Source organism: Hippichthys cyanospilos, chromosome 13 (assembly GCF_059441005.1).
Source record: "Hippichthys cyanospilos isolate Australia breed blue-spotted pipefish chromosome 13, RoL_Hcya_1.0, whole genome shotgun sequence".
NCBI lineage: Eukaryota > Metazoa > Chordata > Actinopteri > Syngnathiformes > Syngnathidae > Hippichthys > Hippichthys cyanospilos.
Genome location: NC_142381.1, coordinates 7,708,844 through 7,732,307, shown reverse-complemented (window position 1 = coordinate 7,732,307; position 23,464 = coordinate 7,708,844). Strand labels below are relative to the sequence as shown.

The following is a 23,464-nucleotide window of genomic DNA, read 5'->3' as shown; positions in this document are numbered from 1 at the left end:
AAACTTTTATAAGTGGTTCTAATATTAACCAATATAATCCCTAGGACCATTAAAAACCTTCTTGCAGCCCATGATTGTGACACATTGTGACACTCTAAAATAACAAAACATATGGATTTGCCTTCACATTCAGTATGGTCAAGGATCCACCCATCTGCACTTCTATCATTAAGAATAATCCATTGAACCACTAGAAATGTGTGTTGACTGCCATCAAGTGGTGACTGATGTCTTTACAACATAAATGTGGTCCAGAAATATTTGTATTTGTATTTTTACAAATAATATACAGCATGGTATTAAATGTAAAAGAAAGACTCGAGCGGGGCTCTGCAAAGGCCTAGTGGAAATCACATAAGGGGAACCCTTTCTGGAAGTGGGCGATTAGCGATTACAGGGCCTGCTGCCGAGCTTGCGTGACCCTTACAAAGCAAAGAAATCCTCAGCTAATCTCAGCAAGCCTGGGAGGAGAGCGATTAGCATCTCACAGGTGACCTGTACTGTAAGTCCATCACCAGCCTGCCACGCTTATGGACTTTGAAAGCACTTTTCTTTATCATCTGTTTGTTTTTTGGAAGCAATCCTTCAAACTTGTAATGAATCCTGATGTCTTTTTCCCCGATCCTTGCTCCAAGTGACTATTCGGGGTCCTCTTGGTGAAATCATGCATCATATCCTCCCGATGTTGGTGTTGATATGCTGCTTTAACACGGCTCGTCCCTTCTGTCCATCCCAGTGCACTTGTGTTTTCCATGGACGTGGTGAAGGAACGGGAACAAGGTAAAGTCTCTTCAAATATTTACATTTTCGTAGATTTATTATGGAACTGCTCATCTTAAAATATTATACAATATGATTATAAGAAATCCTCCATTCATGATAGGAGTTGAGTTTCAGTCCCACTGGAAAACACCAATAAAATGTACTTTTTACAAACACTAAAAATGTATTTGAATACAAATAATTTCAAGCAAAACATGTATGTTTTAATAATGAGTTAAAAATTAAAACCATGTTTTTAATTCTTAAAGGCATAAAGCCCTCCCACACATTACTATGTCAAGATTTAAACCTTTTTTGTTACATTTACATTAAAATCAATTACAGTATATAGGATAGGTGATTGATATATGATAGGTGACCAAAAACATCCTTCCAACTTCTTCCACTGATTCAGGGTCGGGTTGCTGTGGCATAAGCTTTAGCAGAGAAGTCTGCACTTTGTTCTCCTTAGCCAATTTGTCTAGCTGTAAGCACACACCACTAACCCAAACAAATATACACCTAAACAAATCAGCGTCATAAGCATGGATTATTGGTTCCACCAAAATAATTAAATCAATTAACTTTAATTGACAATTTAAAAGCTGGCTTGTATGCATGTACTGATATGATGCGTGTTCACTCGTGTGTTTTGTCCCATTAATCCCTGAGGGAGGCCTATTTAGCACTGATCTCCACCTCTACCCTGCTGGAATGGAATGCTATGCTAAACTATGAGAAAAGCAATGACGATATATGATCTAAATAAAAAATACCTTATGCACAAAAGAAAACAAAAAGATATAAATATAAAGGATGTTATTAGTTTTCATGGGCTCATTTTGGATTATTTTGCGAATCAAAATGTTCAAAATGTCAGCCAAGAAATGGGAATGTATTATGTTAATAGCATACTGTAAATACGTGCAGTAAACTTTAAGGGTTAGCGTTAGTGGGGGCACCAGAGGTATGTTTCAATTCCAGGATGTGAGCACTTTAGTTCAACCGCGTAAATGTCTTCACAGGTCTGTGCTTTGCAATGACCCTGACATGTCCGACATCCCCGTCAACGTCCCGGTGGACACCGTCAAGCTCCGAGTGGAGAAGACCGCCGTCCGCCGAGTGCCAACGGAAGCATTTTACTACCTAACAGAGCTCCGTTACCTGTGGATCACATACAACTCCATCACCTCGGTGGACACGGGGAGTTTCTACAACCTCAAAGTGCTCCACGAGCTGAGGCTGGATGGCAATATGATCTCTGTGTTCCCATGGGAGTCCCTCAAGGAGATGCCCTTGCTCAGGACTTTGGACCTCCACAACAACAGGCTAACCAGCATTCCCGCCGAGGCCATTTCCTACCTGGTGAAGATTACATACCTGGATCTATCTAGCAACAAATTAGCCACACTGCCTTCAGACCTCATGGATATCTGGCCACCATTTAACGGCGAGCCAGTCACATCAAACGCCTCCCAGAAGGTGGTGCTGGGTGAGTACCAAAGATCGTGTCATGATCAGGACAGGTCAGTGTTAATTACAGCCAGTTGGTTCCATCAGCCTGCTACTAAGCTAGCCAAATTGGTTCAATTACACAAACCCACACGCACTAAGGCTAGATCAATTTAGCAAATTCTAATTATGGGGCCTCTCAGTTCAAGCTCATTGTCCAGGGTTAATTTATAACCCTAATTAAGTGGAGAATATTTAAAAACAGTTATGCTTCATTTCTTGGTATTCCTACTCATGTTCATCCTTCTGAATGAAAAACATACATGTATACCAATGAATCAGGAATTTAGCTAAGCATTAACAAGGTTAAGTATACAGTGTTCACAAGCCTTCATTCTCTACATCATTGTGCATTTATCAGAATCATAGATGCCAAAATGATATACATAGTCCATAGCCTGCAAGAAGTAAAGGCATCATCATTATATGCATCCATATGGTTTGTGATTCCACTGCATGAAAGTGCACCCGGTAACAACCTGCTTGCTGTATTGCAGTACAGTCAAATATGCATATCAAGGCACACACTTCAAAGGATTGTCTTTTTTACGAGAAAAAATATCTCATTCATTCTTTAAAGTAAAACGTTCCATAAAAATGCCGTCAGTACCTAACACTGATAAATCACACTTTTCACTTCATTTTAACACATAAATGCTGTAATCTATTGACATGGCTGGTGAGTGGCTGCAAATCGAATAAAGGCCAAGGCCAGATTAGATGCACTGGCTGACACTGTCAGGACAGCTAATCTGGTTAAAGGGATTTGATAACAACCGGGTACATGTTTTCTTATTGTGTACATCAGGTGCTTGTGCAATAGTTTATTGATAACAAAACACTTGAACTCTAATTTTATGAGGCTAGAACAGTTATTGCAAACCACCGTCATAAGAGATCATTCAGCGTGCTGCGAGAAATACGCAATGTAATGTTAGAATGCTCAGAAAATTATTTTTGACTTTTTTTTTCTTCAAAAATTGTATCTGATTGAAGTTTAATGACAGACAAAACAATGTAGTGAGAGGAAAGGTACAATTAACCAGAGCATAAGCCTAAAGAGTGAACAAGTAAATTAAATAGATCTAACCTCAAATTATGAGTGAGGAATGGGATGCAGAGCAGATATTGTAGGGTCCTCTGCTGCCAATGAAATGCGAAACCTCGCAAGTTGTCGTAAGTTGCTGTACTCGTAGGTAAAAGTACCAGTATAAATTATGTGACTTTTTTTTGTAGTGTGCCTTGAGATTTTGACTTTGAATAAAGATTGGGAAAAAACCCACAAGAAAATGCCAAAAAAAAGACAAAGGAACTTTCCAATCATGTCAAGACAATGAACCTGGTGTTTCAATCTAAACTACATGAGTCCAACAAAAGCCCAATTCTCCCAATTTATATTTTCAGGTCTCCAAGACAATCCCTGGTTCTGTGATTGCAAGATCTCAAAGTTGATCGAGATATCTAAGATGGCAGTTACGCCCGTGGTTCTTATGGACCTGTTCCTGACCTGCAATGCACCCGAGAACCTATCTGGCGTCCTCTTTCAGCGCGCCGAACTTGATAATTGTGTGAAGCCCTCAGTCATGACATCTGCGACCAAGATCACATCTCCGCTGGGTAGTAATGTTCTTCTGCGATGTGATGCAACAGGATACCCGACACCAAGCCTCTACTGGGCTCGGTCTGATGGATCACCGGTCAACAACACAGGTATTAACATACATTTAGTCTTTGTATCATTTCTAGTAGTGGTTGCACTGATTCTGGAGTTGTATACTCGTACAACTGCCGTAGGCCTAGAGTGTCTGAATGCAGTCCTTTGGAGCCCCTATTCAACCTATTTTCAATGGGTTTTTTTTCCCATTATACATCTAATTCAAATGATCAGGATTGTTTTCAGGTCCCTACAAAGCTTAAGGAAGGGTGGTGAGGACCAGATTTGTAGATGTTAGGAAAAAAAAAAAGAGAGAAACTTCCGGAGCCTCATTTTGACATTTCTTGCTTGCCTCTACAGTACAGGAGTCTCCAGGGGATGGCGTCCGATGGTCCATCATGAGTTTACATGGCATAGTACACAAGGACGCTGGGGACTACATCTGCAAAGCCAAGAATGACGCCGGTGCAGCAGAAGCCACCATATCCCTTTCAGTGGCCGGTTCACTGAGCACCATAATCACACCACTGATTCCCGATGCCGGGACGGGACCGACAGGTCCAGACTGGGCATACGGTCCGGAAAGAGATATGACCGTCTCAACTTCAACCGTGCCCATGGTCCAGACAACTGCATTTGAGCTCTCAGCCAAGCCAAAACCAACTTCTGCTGTTCAAAAGGGTTTACTCAAGCCAGCGAAGAGCCAGCAAAATGGTGATGGACGAAAGTTTGTGTCGGATGAAAAAAGTAAGAAAAACGAGATGTCGAAGTCAGTCAAAGATTTGGAGATAGTGGAGGAAACATCTGACAGTGCGGTTTTGGTATGGACGGCGGAGGGGCTCCCCAAGAACTCTCCCCTCACTGTTGTTTATTCCCCTTACGGTGAAGACGGCGAAGATGACTACAAAAGAACAGTGGAGACAACTGCAGGCAGTGGCAAAATTCTGCTGGAGGAACTCTCACCTGGTATTAGATACTCTGTTTGCCTCGTGGCCAAGGGTAGTGCTGCCGCCAAGGACCCGTGCACTGACTTCTACACGCTGGACAACATAGAGGATGGAGGACAGAACCAGTTTTTCAACATCATCAGCGGCATTGCCTGTGCCTTGGCATTGCCACTCATTGGATTGTTGGTCTACAAGATCCTTGCCCTCTACTGCAAGCCGAGCGAGGCTGTTCCAGATGAAGCAGAGCTGGAGAAGGATAGTTATGTCAAGTTTGAGACCATCACTATGAAGCAAAGGACCATGAACCCTCACCCAACGGAGCTTTGGGCAAGGAGGCCCACCCACGAGTCGGAAAGGCTACTGCTGTGCTCTCGCTCCAGTATCGACTCCCAGATGACCTACAAGAGTGACAGTTCGCGTTCTGAGTATCTCTGTTGATACCAGAAACGTCTGGAAAGATTCTATGTACTTAATGCCTTTGATAAGCATAGAACAAAAACAGAATTGAGAAGATAAGACATATATATCCAAAGTTTTAGATGATGATTTAGCAGTGGTGGGCCATACATTTTGTACCTGGGAAGTCAGTGGGGATTGATTTGACTTAAACATCTGATTCTGAAGTTGCATAGGCGCGTTACTTCTGACTGGACGAAAAAATCGAAAGCACAAAGTGGAAGCAGTGCAATCAAGAGAATCAATGTTTATTACTAAAACAACTTTGATTTACAAGGCACTTTTTAGTTCCCCCATGGGTTTGTTCCTTGGGTCGACTGATATTGTTACGCCCTTATCCAGCCTTATGTACTCTATGTTTAAGATTTTCACATGACACAACAAGCCAACAGCTTTGTTGGTTGAAATTGCATGTAACATCAAACCTTTTGTTTGTTTATTTCTTGTGATATTCAATGCCAAAACATAGATTTGAATATCATAATCTAGAGAAAACAAATTATTCATTCGTAGCCATATCCTGTCACACACAATATCAATGCCTTACCTGACCTGACAACTGTTTATGGAATGTGACTCTTCTGAAAGGTTGCCACTTTTTTGTCTTCATGTATATTTTTGTTTTCAAGGTTACATTTGTTTGAAATAAAATGAAATACAACTGAAATGTCGTCATACAACTCATGTAATAAGACAGGGTAGGATGATAAGTGAAATTATTTGGGAGGGTGGTGTTAAACCAGCATCTTCAAAAAGAAAAGTAATTGGAGATCACTTGATTATTTGATGAACAAAAAGAAAAAAAAAGTGCATCTCTATGAATGGCAACATTTGTGCCTATAAACGAAAAACACGAATAATCAGTTACCATTACAATGGTATAGAAACATGAATGTTGCATTAGTTTTTAAAAACAAAGGACTATTTTTCATAAATATAGTTAAGATGTTTTAAGAGCAAATGGTGTCTTTTTCCATTTTGTCGAATCATTTGTTAAAATATGATTCCATTCCCTTGTTAAACTATGACTATGAAATCAAAATATTTCCATGTAATTTTGACCAAATTTTCCAAGCATTACAAAATATTTCTTTGTTTGTTCACAGTTTGCAATTGTTTGTTTTTTAAAATGGATTCTGGAACATTAAAAAAGGGTTATCTAACCTGAAAATATCTGTTTTTTAGTCTCTCCCAGAATTATGCGTAAGAAGAAATTTAGCTGCATTGAAGCCTAGGACATCCTAAAAGCGAGGCAAAGCAAACATATTACCACATTCATTGTTCATCATCTATCATGGGAGGAGGAAGAAGAATTGTGAGAAAAGGTCAGTGACTGGGCCACTGCTGGACTAAAGCATTCATTGGGCTGCGTAAATCTTCCAGCGCTTTTCTACGAAGTTACTTGTGACTTGGGAGCTGACAATGACTCGAGTCACAACGGCTATGAATAGTGGATTTGGTTCTTGACATTTGCTAGTTGTTCTCCAAACAATTAGGGATAATGCGCTGAGGCCATGCCGTTCTCTAGAAATTAGTCATTCCGGGCCAGGGCTGAAGAAGCTTGGGGCCTATTCTACACGCCCTGGTGTCAGGGAAAAATCAATTCTATTGTCCAAAGTATTTTAAAGTTTTTAACATTTTGTACATGTTTGAAGTTTATCAAAGTTGAATTTGAGCCTGGTGATTGACAAGTCTTTCTCCCAGTTTTAACGTTGGGGGTTTACATTTCAGGCTCCCCTGTGTCGGATTTGCATGTCTTACCATGCTTGCATGGGTTTTCTGTGGGTGCTCTGGCTTCCTCCAACACTTCAAAAATATGCTAGATCCCCAAATTGTACACTGGTTTGAATATAAAGATTAATAGCTGCCCTACAATTTGTTGGTTACCAGTCGAGTTTGTATGCCCCCTCAAACAAAAAGTAGGTTCACAAATGGCCGTGAACAGGAACAGTAATAGACCAGTGATTTCCGACACAAAGAATTACCCAATTTGATCTAATTGGCTTGAAATGTCTTATTTATTGACTAAATGTATTTTCAAAAATGCCCTTCTTTATCTCTCTATTCAAAAAGGGTTAAGTTGTCATCGAAGTGTATGTAAATACGGAATTAGAAGAGGTTGCACATCGTTGCTAAAGTGTTGTGGTGCGTCTCCAAAATAAGCCAGATGTCCTCACTTCAAATGTCAGTTTCACAACAGCTCTAAATAAATGCTCATAGCAACTAATAAAGGACAAAAATAAAAAATAATTTGACCCCCCCAGCATGAAATCAAATTGAAAAAAGCTTCCACAAGACTGCATTGTTTAAATTGTTACACACACAAACTTCCGCAGATGACACCGCAGGAGATGAAAGTCAATTTTTCAGATGCCTTTATGTATACATAATTTAAAGTGAATTAAATTCTGACTTAGAATATATGAATCACTCAATTTTCATTTTTTGACATTTACCATTTATGATATTTTGTAAAAATGCTGCATGAATATATGGAATTTTTGGAACCAAAACAATTATCATGTAACTCTCCCGGACACATTCAGGAATTTACACGGAGAAGGGACATGTCTATTAGGGGGGAGGTGTGTGGCCAAATTGTTATTGTGTCGGACTTTTCTACAGGGCCCAACCTCATTGCTGGCATTTTCCACATTCTGCCCTGGACACCGACTTAAAGGAGGTTTTGCTCCAGAGCTGGGTTTGCATGTGCAAAATTTATCAAGAGGGTGTCAGGAATTTCAACCTTTGCTTCCAACAGACTGGCAGCATGGAGGCCAATGCAGGGCATGTGCAAGATACGTAGGTTATTTTCTTGTATTTTCACTTTAAGACTTGAGACACTACCTCGTATGTGAGGACGTTCCGTCTCACACATCTAACCCTCGCCACTGGGTGACATGCAAATGGTCCATGCGCAAATGTCGCTTGGCTCGGGGAAATTCTTCCACGCCGTTGCTGTTTGTGGGAATGCCTGAGGCAAAGTGAACAAGAATTATGTTGTCCGTGACGCTCACAGTGGCACTGATCTATCTCACGGTGCCGGATAGTGGCGCCTTGGCCCTTGGCACGGCATGCTGGGACGAGAGGTTGACACGGGCGACCAGGAATGGTAGCTGTGATGGTGAGTTGGTTTCAACATTTCATGAATTGCATTGTACAAAATATTTGCAATAAATAATGTTGTATTATTTTTAAAAAATGTTCCTACATAGTGTCAATTTATGAAGCGCACTAACCCAAATACTCCTTCATTACCTTGGCTTTGGACTAATTATAAGCTGCATTGGATTTTAAAATATCACCTTTATATGATAGATAATTATAAGCTGCATTGGATTTCAAAATATCACCTTTATATGATAGATAGATAGATAGATAGATAGATAGATAGATAGATAGATAGATAGATAGATAGATAGATAGATAGATAGATAGATAGATAGATAGATAGATAGATAGATAGATAGATCAGATTACACTTTTGAAGTAGCAAGGGAGAAAGTTGTACTTTATATGAATACAACTTTGGAGTTGTAATATTACTGATGTAATATTACTAAGCCTAACCCTAACCCTAACCCAACAATATAACATGTATTTATCAGGTCTTATTGGTTAAAGATATTATGGCCATATGTGCATCATATTATACAGGAGATCAGGGGTCACCAACAAAGTGCAAGGCGGACTATAGCAACATATGGATTCACTCAAATGCTTTAAATCAAAACTGTTACTATGATTAATATTTTATACTGAAACACCCCTAGGAGATAAACAGCGGCTTTATTTTTCTGTAAGGGAAATTAAATTCGCTAGTTGTGTAGTTTTGTGTATGGTAAAGTTTCTTTTAATTATTTACGCATGACTTGGTATTCATTATCAGTGAAATGAAAGCAATAAAAGAGGACAAATTAAGTTTTATAACGTGTGCAGGCACAGGCACATCATTGTAAATTTGAAAGTGAAAAAAAAAATCCCCATAAAAAGTTAAATATCTGGCATCTGTAATACGATTTAAAAGCTATGGGTGATTTGTGACGGGATAGTGAAATATTTACAAACGAGGTGCGGGCATAGAAATTGCCTGCTAGCTACCCACTTTGACAGGTCATTTTTCAAGGTGGCTCAATCCGCTAGTGCAGATGAGGTTCAAATAAAAAATGTAACCATGAATATTAATTTGTCTTTGTAACAAAATTACCTTTAATCTGACTGCTTTCGCCTCTAATTGAGTACAATCAAACTATTCTTTGATTACACAACCTTGATACATGCATTCCATCCCCAAGTATGAAACATGATAAATCATACATTTTTGTGCTGAGTGTTGGATAAATGCAACATACACATTTAAGAATAATGTTGACCGTCCCATGAACCTCAATTTCATTATGTTGTTTGTCAGCCATCACTCATTGTTTTTCTTCATTCCACAGAGTCGAGGCAGTATCCATGGTTGCACATAGTATTTCCATGATAGGAACAACAGTGAAAATACGGCATAGGCTATGTCAAGGTCTGACACTATAGAGGCCACCTCAGTAACTCTTTTTCTGACACTGTTGGAAATAGATGAAGTTGTAGTTGCCGCAGTCCTGCCAAAACCCTGAAGGAATGCAAATTGGACAATGATCAGTTAACGACTAGTAACGAACAAGGCTTTATTCAAAAACTGGCTAGAAGGTCAACTAATTGTAGCCTTGAATTTGAAGGTGCTTGTTATTCGACATGCAGATGAAAACAATGCCTTGTGTTAAGCTTCACAGCCCTTCCTGATCTTCGGCCATGGTAAAGCAATACACAGGATGGACCTGGACGGGAATAACCAGAGACGGCTGGTGGCTGGGGTGCCATCTTCCATCCTGCTTGATTTCCATTTCAGTGAGGAACGAATCTACTGGGTGGACAAGCATGCCGGAATCATCTATAAGTCACCCATCAGAGGCTCACACAGACAGGTGGCATTGGAGTTATCAATTTGGGAAATTTGGGCCAGACCAGTTTTTAATATAAATGAGGTAACGAGGAAATTTGGTGACGGAATTGATGACAGAAGTGCCGTAAACATTTGGCTGACAATGATAACAGTTTGGGTAAACTTCCAAAAAAAAGCAGACCGGCGATGACGGAAGGGAGTCTGTGGACTGAAGGGACTGTAAATGACGGACCGAGATCTGTTGACAAAAAGAAATCATCAACTTAAGTATTAATAAATGTTTGTCCACAAAAAATCAAATAATCAGACCTGCTCTCAAAAATAAATAATTTTAAATAAATATTTGTTCACTGAAGAATATTCAGCATAAAGCATCCTGTTTTGGGATTACAGTTGAGATCTCTTCACAAAAAAAAAATATTAAATTAATTACTAATAAATATTTGTCCCTTAAAAATAGTCAACCTAAAATGCCAGACATCAAAAAGAAAAATATATAAATAAATATGTGTCCACAGAAAAAATATTCAACTTAAAGTGTCCTCTTTTGGGATTATAGTACAGATGAGTTCACAAAAATAAATAATTAACTTGACAGGTAACCAGAGAAGGCAAATGACAAGTTGGGTCGAACCATTCTAGTATGGGGGAGAATGTGGCTTTTTACAAAAATGAAATTGCATAATTTACAAAACATAAAATTTGTTTGGTGAACGCTTATTGTCCTAACCCAGTTAATTAATTCAATAATGATTTTAAAGGATTTTTGCATGTTTGTTTGTTTTAAATCTTGAGTACCTCCTTAAGTTCCTTCAAGTACCCCTAGGGGGTACTTGTAGCCACATTTGAGAACCACTGGTTTCAAACAGTGAAGATGATATGTTTGTACAGCTTTTAGTCTTTTTTTTAGATGCTTGTCTGTCCAAGATCTCTTTTAAAATGTGCTGAAACTTCAAACCCTGGACTACCACAAAATGGTTGGTTGTTTTGTTCCGCAGAAACTGTACTCGTCAGACAAACACATCTCGGGCCTGGCTGTAGACTGGATTTGGAATGCTGTATACTGGACGAGCAGGGATAAAAAGGGCAGAATCAAGAGGATGGATACAAATGGGAAAAGTGAAAGGACACTCGCGAGGCACTTGACTCTGCCGAGCTCCATTGTGATCGACCCCACTAAAAGGTAATGTCAGTTAACATTTATGACACAAATGCATTATATAAAAATATACATTTTGAATGTTTAGTCTTTAGTCTCAGTCTTTAAACCTGGAGAAACCCTACATATGATAAAGAAACTGAATTTTAAAGTGTGTTTTGTGCTCCAGAAAACCAACAAAGAACGTACCATACATAACCATGTCAAGGTGGAGCTGATACATAGCTATGAGATGCAGCAGATATAAAATACTATAACTTTTAGCTCATCTATCACCTACAGGCTTCTTCTCATTTTTACAGTGCTGAATAACTTGTGAGACGTAACATAAACAACACTCCACAACCAGTCATTCCTCTTTTTTGACTGCTAACAGCACCTGCTTCATGGAGCTCCCCTATTCACTAATCTTTGATATCACACCATAAACACAAAGTCTGCGGCTCACCCCTCATACCTGTGTAAGAATTCACAAGAAATAATTCATTATGGTCCAATAATCCTCCAAGAACATCGAACATCTATTCTTCAACGGACCTTAAAATTTGGATCAGGTCTATATACTATGAACACGATTCAGATTGTAAGAGAGTGAAAAACGTTCTTGAGCAAATCAGCAAACAAATACAAATATACAACATTTTACAGGTTTTTGTTTTGGCTGTCCGATGGAATGACCCCAAGCGTTCAGCGGTGTGATACTGCAGGACAAGCGAAAATAACGCTAATCAAAACCTCCCAGCGGTTAAAGGGACTGTCCATCGACTACAGAGACAGGAGACTGTTCTGGGTCCAGTTTGGTCTGCAAGGAGAAAGCACCATCGCTTCCTCGGACTACAACGGCAAAGCCTTACACATCATAGATCAGCCCCTTCAGTAAACACAATGAAGTTATTTCCAATCCTTTTCATTTTTTACTTGTGTACTTCACACTGCCTCTCTTGTTTGCTCAGGTCCGATTTGCTGGGAATAGCAGTTTTCCACAAACACGTGTATTACACCGACGCCACGTCCAGAGCAATAAAGCGAGTCAACAAGTACACAGGCGGTGAACACCTGAATGTCAACTTTAAACAATTGGCAAAGGTCCCAGTTGATATTAAAATAGTTCATCCTAACAAGCAGCCAGTGGCCGACACACCATCATGGCTTCCAGGTTATACATGACATCTCACTCGACCATTTGTGTTTCTTGTAATGGTGGAAAGCATTAAACAATATTAATGGTACCTCTCATCAAGCAGGATGCGATGAACAGAGCGGCAATTGCATCAATGTGTGCACACGTACAGCTGAGCGGGGAGTTTGTAATTGCGGCGAAGGCTTTGCTCTCAGTAAGCAAGGCCTCTACTGTGAAGGTGAGGTTTTTATTCATAGATATGCAAATTTTACTTTTCTTTGAAATCTACATATAGTTGGGTCTCTGGAGTGCCTTTCTACTGAACAATGTACATTTTCTATGAGCTGACTATTTACTAAAATGTGTTTGTGAGTAAGGGGGACACGTTTCTTAAGATTGGCAAATAATTTGCTGTAACAGTTTGGATAATTCCGGCTGTATATTGAATCTGTTTCCAGTGGGGGTTGAACTACGCCAAGGCTACCCTTTGTCACCAATTCTGTTCATTACCTTTATGGACAGATTCTCTAGGCGCAGAGAGCAGGGTCCGATTTGGGAGTCTCAGAATTACATCTCTGTTATTTGCAGATGATGTGGTGCTGTTGGCTTCTTCAGGCCGTGACCTCCGACTCTCACTGCAGTTCGCAGCCGAGTGTGAAGCGGATAGGATGAAGATCAGCACCTCCAAATCTGGAATCATTGTCTTCAGTCAGAAAAGGGTGCAATGCCCTCTCCAGGTCCTACCCCAAGTGGAGTAGTTCAAGTATCTTGAGGTTTTGTTCACGAGTGAGAGTAGGATAGAACGGTCCTTTCCTCACCTATGGTCACAAGCTGACTAAAAGAACGAGATCCTGGATACAAGCGGCTGAAATGAGTTTCCTCTGCAGGGTGTCTGGGCTCTCCCTTGGAGATAGGTTGAGAAGCTCGGTCATCCGGGAGGAACTCAGTGTGGAGCGCCTGCTCCTTCGTGTGGAGAGTAGCCAGTCGAGGTAGTTCAGGATGCCTCCTGAATGCCTTGGAGGTGTTCCGGACTTGTCCCACCGGGAAGAGGCCTGGGGGTCGACTCAGGACACGCTGGAGAGACTATGTCTCTCGGCTGGCCTGGGAACACCTGGGGATCCCCCCCAAAGGAGATGGACAAATTGGCCAGGGAGAGGGAGGTCTGGGCTTCCCTGCTGCTTCGGATTGAGTTTGTAGTTCGGAGCTCGACACTTACACAAAAGTCCAAATCAAAGCACCATTACTGAACACAGCATGATCACCGTTAGCTTCTGATACCAGGAAATTGGTAACACGGGAGGCAGAACTGGATAATGTGTCTGCTACGGATTTACAACACTGATGGTGACAAGTGTAATTGGGTTCGCTCTGTAATGAAGTGCCTCTTCCAACATTCGTTTTTGTTCAACACCCTTGCCCTACCAGTCAAGGTGGCAAAAGCTGTCCTTGGCATTACCCATCCAATGGTTGGATCAGCTTTGACTCAACACTAAAATATTATTTACTACTGTTCACCTTAGATGTGAATGAATGTGCTCACTGGAACCATGGCTGCTCTCTTGGCTGCGAGAACATCCCAGGGTCTTATTTCTGTACCTGCCCGAACGGATATGCCCTTCTACCGGATCAAAAAACATGCAGAGGTATGGAGTTGGGACATTTATTTGTATTTGTATTGCATATGTATAGGTTGCATATCACTTGGTATTATGCACTAATAAAGTTGTCACAAAACTGAGCTCATTTGGGACTCATTTTCCATCTTAAAATGGATATTTATTAAACCATAAACCTTTTTACTTTTTCCCTTATCTTAAACGATGAGGTCTGCCATCAAAGACAAAGAAATTAGACGATGAAATGACAACCATGAGTGACCATATTTGACCAGCTTTATCAAGTCGAAGTTGTTGAGCAGACATTTTACATCATATGAATGCTACAGATATAAAACCATTGACCATTATTCACCATAACCATTATTTCCAAGTCTGATGTGAGCTAAGATTATGTTCGGACAGCTTCTCACAAGAATTCCACCTATTTCTATAGGATTACAAGACGACTTTATAGTGGTATTTTAAATAACCAGCTTGTTGCTAGTTACACGCAGGAAACCTACAATAGTTGACTATCTAAAGATAACGTACAGCAGACAGCATGCTTCTTTTAGCAACCTTCGTAAATTGCAGCATTTCTTTGTAATTGTGTTTGTTTCCTGTCATCAGAGATCCTAACCTGTGAAGGCAACGATACAGAGTGTGGTAATGGTTGCCTAGCAACAGGCGAGGGCCCCATGTGTGTTTGTCCAAAGGGCTCTGTAATTAAAGAAGACGGACAGGGCTGTACAGGTACCACTTTATTCTTTATATCAGTGCAAACCAAACAAAACAACAACAACAATAATAATAATAATAATAATAATAATAATAATAATAATGATAATAATAATAATAATAATGATGATGATGACGATGATGATGATGATGATGATGATAATAATAAAAAAGTTTTTGTTTTGTTTTGTTTTGTTTTGTTTTGTTTTACAGGAGAAGAAATGGCAAATGTGTAGCATATTATTAAGTACAATGGCTGGATTTAAGTTTAGGCACCTAAGGGGAGGCTTCCTGTGAATGTTTGAGTCTCCTGTTTTGTTGTTAATGTTGTTTTTTTAACACATGGTGGATGGATGTTATTTTTTTTATTGTTTTGAAGATATGACAATAATGCAATATTATGAGCTACGCATTCCCTGTTACTGTACATAGGGTGTCGTATACTTGGCAAAATGATCGTTAATTTTTTTGATGGTGCAGGGTGCTTCTCGGCAGACAAAGGCGGTTGCAGTCAGCTATGCGTCCCAGTATCCCCCACTAGATGGCAATGTGATTGCCTGCCCGGCTACCAGCTCCACCAGGACGGCAAACGATGCATTGCCTCTGGTGAGTCACGTTATAATTGCCAGGCAGCATATTAAACACGTATTATCTCATTGTGCTCATTTAAGATTGCACATGTAATCTTTTGTTCATTGTTTTAGGACCACCGCCATTTCTGCTTATCGCCAATCTAGTGGCCGTGCAGAGAATAAACAGTGATGGCACTGAGAGCAAAATCCTTGTGGATGAGCCCAGAGGAGCACTTGTATCTTTGGACTATGACTCGGTGTCAAACAATGTAAGAAGAACAGGCTTAGAATTATTTTATAAACATACAACTCTACAACTACTATACAGTAATTAAATGGCACAGCGCACACGTGTCCTGTGCAGATATGCAGTGACATCTAGTGGTCATCTAGCTGTAACGTCTCATAACTGAATACGTAGCCAGTTTTTTTTTTTTTTTTGATTGTACTGTATATTATTTGGTCCCAGTAAACTGCAATAAGTAAATTGAATGTGCTTTCATCACAAAGGTGTACTTTGTCAGCACGTCACATAATTCCATCGAACGGGTTCATATCAACGGCGGAGCCAGACAACGCATCATCACCGACGGTCCAGATTCAAATAGTGGGCTGGCAGTTGACTGGATTCATCGCAAAATTTACTGGACCGTTACGAGGTGCGCACATGGGAATTTAAATATCAACCCAGTTACGAAATGGTTAATCCCCAGCGATTCATTGAGAACTTTTTTGTGTGTGTTTTGTGGAACCCAAAAAGATGCCACAAAATCCAATGAAAGCCCTGTCCTGAAATACGTCCATAGCTTCACTCCTACCATTCAGAAACTCAAGAGTGTTGCTGAATCGTCTGGATCAGTTAGACTGATTGTACCCTGGAATGTCAAACAATATTTGTATCAGGTTAATATAAAGTACGGTATTATTATACAATTGATTTAAATGTCATTTATTACAGACAGTCCATAGTGGCCAGCAGTAACTTGGACGGACTTAACATGACTACTGTCTTGAGCAGTGGAATTGACAAGCCAACATCCATCACAGTTCATCCCTTGGAAAAGTCAGTTGGACAACAACTATTGTTATATTATTACATTTCATAAAATCCTTATAAATGTTGTCTATTCCACACGATTCCTTTTTTTTTTTTTTTTTTTTTTGAGGAAGTTGTTCTGGGCAGATATTGGGCATCAACCTTCAGTGGAGAGTTGCTCTTTAAATGGGACGGGCCGCACAGTGATTGCAAACACCAACCTGGTGTCGCCCGGTGGTTTAACTGTCGACTTCCCTGAGGGTCGTCTGTTCTGGTGCGATGGGAACAGGATAGAGACCTGCGCTTTGGACGGTTCCGGACGACGAATCCTGCAAGAGAACCAAGTAGGTGAGGTTATGAACTGGCCCAGAGGTGTTCTCAATGCTTGGTGCTCCTTTGTATCACTGACATTCCTTATTCCCTTTCCAACTGGCCCAGGCCGGCCGTTTGACCTAGCCGTGTTTGAGGACAGGCTATGGTTAGTGGACAAGGAGAACCAGCAGCTGATGAGCGTGCACAAGCGGACCGGAAGGGAAGTGCAACATCTGCTTGGCAACCTGCTCCAACCTGCTTCCGTTGTGGTGGTGCATCCGCTTGCTAAACCAGGTACAGCAAGCAAACAAAGATCTATTTTATGAATGTATATGGGTTAGGATTGATGGTTGAGGCTGCCCATTAATCATGAATTGCTCAGGCTGATTTCCATGGTTCCACTTCCATTGGTAAATGTCCACTGTTTGAATTAGGTTATGGATGTTCGGAAGTCGGGAGTTGGGAGCTTCTTCTAAGTCCCATCAAGTTTGATTGATCTTCCATCTTCCACTTTTACTCGATGAAGTTTCAATTTTGGAAGTCCTACTTCTTGTGTATACTTCTTGTGTTTTTTGGGTTTTTTTTTTTCGTCCTAATCCGAGGAAGTCAACTTTATTAAAAGTCCTTCTTATTATAGTTATGACTGGAATCAGAGGTTATTTGGGGGTTAGGGTTTGGGAAGGTTTGCTGTAGGTGTTGGAATGGGAGTTAGAAATTGGGTTAGGGATTGAATTGATTGGTGTCTGGGTTTACGAGTTGAATTTGTGTAATTGGGTTTAGGGTTCAAGTTTGTACCGTCAAGGTGAATGTTTGACTCTGACAGGGTCAGGGTTAAACAACAAGACTGTGGTTGTGACACCGCTCCCAGACAAAACTCTCAATGATGAAAGCACATCGCACACACCCTCTAACAGAACCGCCGTGGACTCGGGCGTTGAAGCGAGGACATTCACAGACAAAATGGTGTCTGGTAAGAATAGATAAACACTAATACAAAAATATTCCCTTTGATTTTAATAACCAATTTTGTAATGATGTGTTTCCAAATTGCCTCCGTCAGATGAGCACGAGTGTTTTTCGGCAGGGCCATGCGGTCCCAACGCCAAGTGTCGCCTGAATGCCGGCACCCCGACCTGCTCCTGTCTAGAAGGTTTCACTGGCGATGGGCACTTGTGTGTGGGTGGGTCGTGTATTATATCATTCTTGCATAAGAGCAACAGAACATAAAAGGACAATTTTTTTGAGAAAGTCTTATCAGGGAGCAGGAGTGAGATTAATTCTTTAGCATCTTATTGTTGCTTGATAATACTATAGTGGATGGCATGGCATGCGTAGTAATATTTATAGCTATTTCCAGTTTCATTCCATGTTTTTTTTTTTTTTTTGGCCAGATGTACGCAAACTGCCACCATCTTTGACGACGAGCCACCCTGGGAACTCGGTGGAGAGTTGTCCCTCCACCCATGACTCATACTGCTTGTACCAGGGCATCTGCTATTACTTCCCTGAGGTGGAGTCCTACGCCTGCAAGTAATTCACTTTTTTTGTCTTGCTAACTGGATATCTAGTACTGTACTACTGTAGAGGGGATCCAAAAATGCCATTGCTCTTAGTTATAATGAATATTTTCAACCACTAGGGCTCACTGTTGTTCCATAAAACCCCCACCTGCATTATAACGTTATGAAAAGCCTGTATTAGTATGTATGAGGTACACAAAGCAAAGTCACAGTTACAAATATGGACACGTGAAAATGTGATTTGACAGCTCAAAAAAAGATAATATTGTAATGCCCATTTTTTTTTTAACTGACACGCACAACATTTCTTTGTAAGAATGGCTGTACTGTATTCGTATTCTTCCAAAGAAGGAATCCTCTTTTTGGGGTACTAACATGCAAAACTCACCAATTTTTGCAAGCATTGTGTTCCCTGGTGAAAATATAAAAATGAAATGTCACTTTTTGGGGGGACTCAACAGCACTCTTCCAAGTTTCACTCAGTAGGGAGTAGTTTCACTGATGAACAGACTAGATATATGTATATGTCACGACATATTTAAAAAGTCTAAAAGACCCATTTGCGAAATTGAACAAGAAGTCTGTTCATTGAAACAGTGTTTGATTGGTTCATTTGCCTAAATGAGTGGCAATCAGATTCTGGGATCCTTGACAAATTGGCAACAGGAAGTCAGCCATTTTGGTTTAATGAAGCGATTTAGGGCAACTTCCAGGTATGAAAATACTAACAGAAAAACTCCAAATTTTACACTTGCCATATGAAACTCACTTTGAAGGGTATCCTAAACACATTGTGTATTTAATACCACTCTAACAACTTCAACCAGGTATTATTCTGTCAGCATAATATAGTATTTATAGCGAAGTAATGGATTGTTCAATATTCATCTGTTGCAGCTGTGTGGCGGGTTACAATGGTGAGCGCTGTCAGTTCAGTGACTTGGAATGGTGGGAGCTTCAGCAGGCTGAGAAGGAGAAGCGCAGGAACATAGTGGTCGTCTCCTGCTCGGTGCTCCTGGTTTGTGCGCTCTCCATCGCTGCTTGTGTTGCCTACTGCTACAGGTGAGGGGTGGGGTTTTTAGGTTACATGCAACATCAATCAATGTATTAGGAATGAATGATGCAAATGAGTCAGTTTTAAACGATACAAGTTTTGGTCTCAGAATGTGTAGAGATTGGTATGTTTTTTTTTGTTTGTTTGTTTTTTTAATTCTGGGGGGTATAGGCCATGACATATGGATTACTCTCTGCAGGTCTGGAGAATGAACATATTCTGATATTTTTCTTCCGGAGGCTGATACATAGTTCAGTTTTTGTGAGTCTGAGGACTCTGTACAATATCTTGTCTGCTAATTCAGAGTTTGACATGGTTCAGTGAGTGATAAAGATTCTGCTTTCTGTGTTTTTTTCCAATCAGTAAATATTCTGATCTCTTCTTCCCTAGACAATGGCACATGTCCTTAGAAAGAGTGACACATCCTAGACTGTAGAGGTCTAGAGATTGATGCAAATTCTGGCGTCTGCATTTTCTCGAGCGTGATGATGAATGTTATTGTCTCAGGTGTTCTAGACCAGAGGTCCCCAACTACTTCTCCCTCTTCCTCTCGCTGGCCTCCTCATGCACTCCAGGGTAGTTCTAGCTCCAAAATAACAACCTGCTTGGATATTTCAGAGAACTCGACAATGTCTGATCTGAGGGTGGTTTCGATGATGTTTCCAAGGAACTTCAGCTAGCTCCCCAGGTCCATCAACATTACTGTAAGCAGAGTGCTGTGTTATAGTAAGCATCATTCTTGTAGTACTGCTCCAGTGACAAAGGAAAATGTCTATCAAAATTGGGCATGCGTGAGCCGTGTGATGGAAGTGTCTTCCAGGCAGGGGGCCACATGTGGCAACATGTAGTACCACCGCGCAGCTGAGTGACAACACAGCTGGAACATCCGCTCCCCTTTATTTCCACCTGAGCTGTTACTAAGTAGCTGATTTGCTTTGCTGTTGTTTTGCCGGCTTACGGACGAGGCTGTCGGAGTTCGCCATGCACTCTTGACTCACACTTCCGTCCTTACGTTTTGCCTTGGTCACAGTGCCGCCCTACCCGTCTGTGGAGGTGGCACGCTTTCAATTACATGCTTGGTTTAGCTTGTTCAACAGCAATTACACATCAAAATAGGCCATTTCGTTGCGACAAAATGGAGCCGCTGAGGTATGTCCACGCGTGGCCGCCAATAGCTTGGCCTCAAATTGCATTCTGCACTTGACTGCAAGTGCACTTGGGCGCTCTTTATGAGTTTGCTGCTTCATTGTCCTTGCTGTAAGAGAGGAAGGGAAGAAGCCCCTCAGCACATCGTGATAGTTTCCACTGAAGAAGTACACTGGTTTTGAAACTGACTTACCTAAACGCCCTGTCACATTCACAGAGAATATACAAGCACTGGATTTACTTAGTAAATCTCTGGCAAGCTACACCAGTACATGAGTCAAAATGCTGCCTTTTTCTGCTGCTGAGAAAAATTTGAATTGTTTGGTAAAGGTCTTTATCTCTAAAGGAATACATTTTGATTCAGATTTTACACAGGATTACATTAAAAAAAAAAATGTTGATTTACATGACAAATTATATACCGCTCATCCAGAAGTTGGACTAAATAATGTATTATACAGTATATGAAAATTATGAGCACCGAGCCTTACTCGAGTTAACAAAGTCATATGTCAATAAAATCTTTCTGAGTTATTGCATATACTCATACACTAGCCACTTTGTACTCAGGATCCGTACTTGCGTTTGAACTTAACCATCACATTTTTGCACACACTACCTCCCAAAATCTCCACATAGATCATACCAAAAGGCACACAATCTTGACAATGGATATTTTCACATTTTTGCAAGGTAAGTAGTTCAAATTCAAGTGTATTTCTCATTGAGGCTCACAGATACCAGGTCAAGTCTTTGTCACCTGCAAAAGGTATAACTGTATTGAAAAAGCAATCTGTGTCTTGAGATCTGAGCAGTCGACATCCAGATCCATAACCATTCACCTTAATTTATGACTTTATGTGATTTGAATCCTAACACTGATCAAACACTATTTTTATGAGACCGCTTTATCTTCTTATGTAAAGAACTCAAGGACTCTTCCACAAGCAACCCTCGGCAGATAGTGTGAGCAAGATCAATGTGGCGGATGAGGAGATCACCAAAGATGCGGTACGGCAGGTGAGCATATTAGCAAGCCATGAGCTATCTTTTGGATGTCAGTTGGGCAAAGCGCGCTTCCAAAATGGAGTAATATTTTTTCATAGGTAGTTTTCGATACACCTCTTTGTAGGCCTCCATACACCAGAGACAAGATGATGTACCACATGGGCACTCCTATCATCAAAGTATCTTAAACATATGTAGGGACTATAGCACCTTTTTGTGAAACATGCTCCTGATCGATTACCGTCGATTACCTCGGTAGGTCTGCAAAGTGGTGAACAACGACACAAAAGGCGGTGTCATCCCAGCAACAGGTTGTCCCAGGAGAGCTATATGTTCATCCTGCTCATCAGAGACAGGTACTAGAAGCTAAAGTGGACGCCCACCTGTGGTGGAAATGGACCTACATCGATTTATATTGCTTATCCATCAGGAGACAACCAGTCGGAAGAGTCAAGGACATGGTCCAAATGTAACCAGGCGTACGAGTGCTCCATGGCGTCGGCAGTTGCCATGGAGACCAACCAGACATTCCTCTACAGCTCAAGTCAGTCACCAAACTCCATCCCGCGACATAACTCCCCAGATTGAAGTCGACTCCTGCACAGTTTAAGTCTTGCAATAACTGCATTTTACACAAGGGGTCATTGGTGTACTAGTCTGTTCACAAGGGCAGATGACTAGATGATTAGTCTGGTTTTATAGAGCTATTGACGTTCCTTATTCTGTATAATTTAACTGGCATTGCCTTATTTGTATTCAAAATAGTGGGTGGTGTAGAAAATCGATGACTGGATAGTGATGATGATATTTTTGGGAATGTCTGGCCAGTTTTGACGTCTCTTGTGTATTGGGTAAAACCCTTAATATGTCATTACCTGTATATTAAACAGTAATCCTTGGGTAGGCAGAATTTTGTGATTATCAGTAAACGTTTAGCAGCTATACACAATAACACAAAACTGTGACATGTTCGTACTTCCATTAATAAAACTACAATCATAACTTCTAAGCTTTGTTTTGTTCTAAAATACTTTTGAACTGATATTGTGATTTTATCTGGGATGGGGTGTGGGGGACAAAATCCTCAAGTGTCACATGGATAATGATTTTCCTGGCAAGCACACACTTATCTATATATTGGCCTCCATTAGTGCTAACTGAAAAAGGGCTAGGGCCACACCAAAGTGAAGAAGAATCAATGTATCTTGAATTACACCTCAGTTTTGGGCAACAGGGTCAAAGGAATCATTGACACTGGGTGTTAAAAGGCAGTCAGGGCCACTTGAGTGAGCTAAAAGATTGAGACATCCAACTTGCAGAAAGTACAACGTGTACCCAAAGAGAGCTGAGAATTGTCGAAATGTCTTGATAAGACTTAAATAATTCACAAAGGATCGGGGTGGAAATGCCTGACAAGCTAACTTTATCAAGGTGCAACTGCCAAGAAAGCAACTTGCTTTTGTTGCTCATAACTAAAAAGAAAACAATTTTATGTTACACTTTCATAAAAAGAAAAGATTCAAAGATCTATGTAAAAAATATTTAGTGCAGACTGTTCAAAATGTTAGTGTTGCACACACAACTTTTTTTAAAATGAAGTTTAACGGTTGAAGTAACATTTTTCTAAAAAGAAAAATCTATTGATGCTTCCTTTTGGAAAGGCAAACAAAATAAATATGAAAAAATATTGGTGTTACAATTTACCGTGAAAGGGGCAAAAAAGAAAAAAGAAGAAAACTTTTTTTTTTTTAGATTAGATCGTGACATATTTACAATAGCCCAGATAGTTTAAAAAGCGATACTGGTCACTTTCCTAAAAAGAAGACGTTAAGTGATTAAAACGTATGTTAGTTTTGTACTTTCCAAGTAAAGAACAAATTTGAAGCAGATGTATACAGTGACTTATTTAATTAACCTCAGGCTATTCA

At 40.3% G+C, this 23,464-nt stretch overlaps 2 protein-coding genes across 6 annotated transcripts; both read left to right on the top strand.

Annotated features, from left to right (window-relative positions):
* The first annotated feature begins 474 nt into the window (after window positions 1–474).
* lrit3a (info leucine-rich repeat, immunoglobulin-like and transmembrane domains 3a) lies at window positions 475–6,458 on the top strand. Its single transcript, XM_088431789.1, has 4 exons — window positions 475–780; window positions 1,788–2,254; window positions 3,679–3,984; window positions 4,289–6,458. Exons 1-4 carry the CDS (start codon window positions 665–667, stop codon window positions 5,311–5,313), a joined length of 1,914 nt encoding a protein of 637 aa, XP_088287915.1. The 5' UTR covers window positions 475–664; the 3' UTR covers window positions 5,314–6,458.
* A 1,547-nt stretch (window positions 6,459–8,005) lies between these two features.
* egf (epidermal growth factor) lies at window positions 8,006–22,538 on the top strand. 5 transcript variants are annotated; one of them, XM_088431785.1, is made up of 22 exons: window positions 8,006–8,455; window positions 10,096–10,295; window positions 11,272–11,456; window positions 12,081–12,308; window positions 12,386–12,588; window positions 12,677–12,790; window positions 14,073–14,195; window positions 14,781–14,903; window positions 15,369–15,494; window positions 15,593–15,729; window positions 15,971–16,119; window positions 16,419–16,523; window positions 16,627–16,844; window positions 16,935–17,102; window positions 17,632–17,778; window positions 17,869–17,988; window positions 18,200–18,338; window positions 19,226–19,390; window positions 21,455–21,548; window positions 21,635–21,715; window positions 21,796–21,892; window positions 21,967–22,538. In XM_088431785.1, exons 1-22 carry the CDS (start codon window positions 8,329–8,331, stop codon window positions 22,122–22,124), a joined length of 3,207 nt encoding a protein of 1,068 aa, XP_088287911.1. In that variant the 5' UTR covers window positions 8,006–8,328; the 3' UTR covers window positions 22,125–22,538. The 5 variants fall into 5 exon arrangements, with proteins under 5 accessions (XP_088287911.1, XP_088287914.1, XP_088287910.1 ...); XM_088431788.1 differs by having other exon boundaries at window positions 12,674–12,790; window positions 21,661–21,715; XM_088431784.1 differs by having other exon boundaries at window positions 12,674–12,790.
* The last annotated feature ends 926 nt before the right edge of the window (window positions 22,539–23,464 follow it).

What these genes read in the sequence shown, in the direction of transcription:
- lrit3a (XM_088431789.1), top strand. Translation starts at nt 665, where the DNA reads ATGCATCATATCCTCCCGATGTTGGTGTTGATATGCTGCTTTAACACG. An exon ending in CTCCCAGAAGGTGGTGCTGG is followed by an intron (nt 2,255 to 3,678) that starts GTGAGTACCAAA and finishes TTATATTTTCAG; the next exon opens with GTCTCCAAGACAATCCCTGG. An exon ending in ATCACCGGTCAACAACACAG is followed by an intron (nt 3,985 to 4,288) that starts GTATTAACATAC and finishes TTGCCTCTACAG; the next exon opens with TACAGGAGTCTCCAGGGGAT.
- egf (XM_088431784.1), top strand. Translation starts at nt 8,329, where the DNA reads ATGTTGTCCGTGACGCTCACAGTGGCACTGATCTATCTCACGGTGCCG. An exon ending in GGATCAAAAAACATGCAGAG is followed by an intron (nt 14,196 to 14,780) that starts GTATGGAGTTGG and finishes TCCTGTCATCAG; the next exon opens with AGATCCTAACCTGTGAAGGC. An exon ending in ACAGTTCATCCCTTGGAAAA is followed by an intron (nt 16,524 to 16,626) that starts GTCAGTTGGACA and finishes TTTTTTTTTGAG; the next exon opens with GAAGTTGTTCTGGGCAGATA.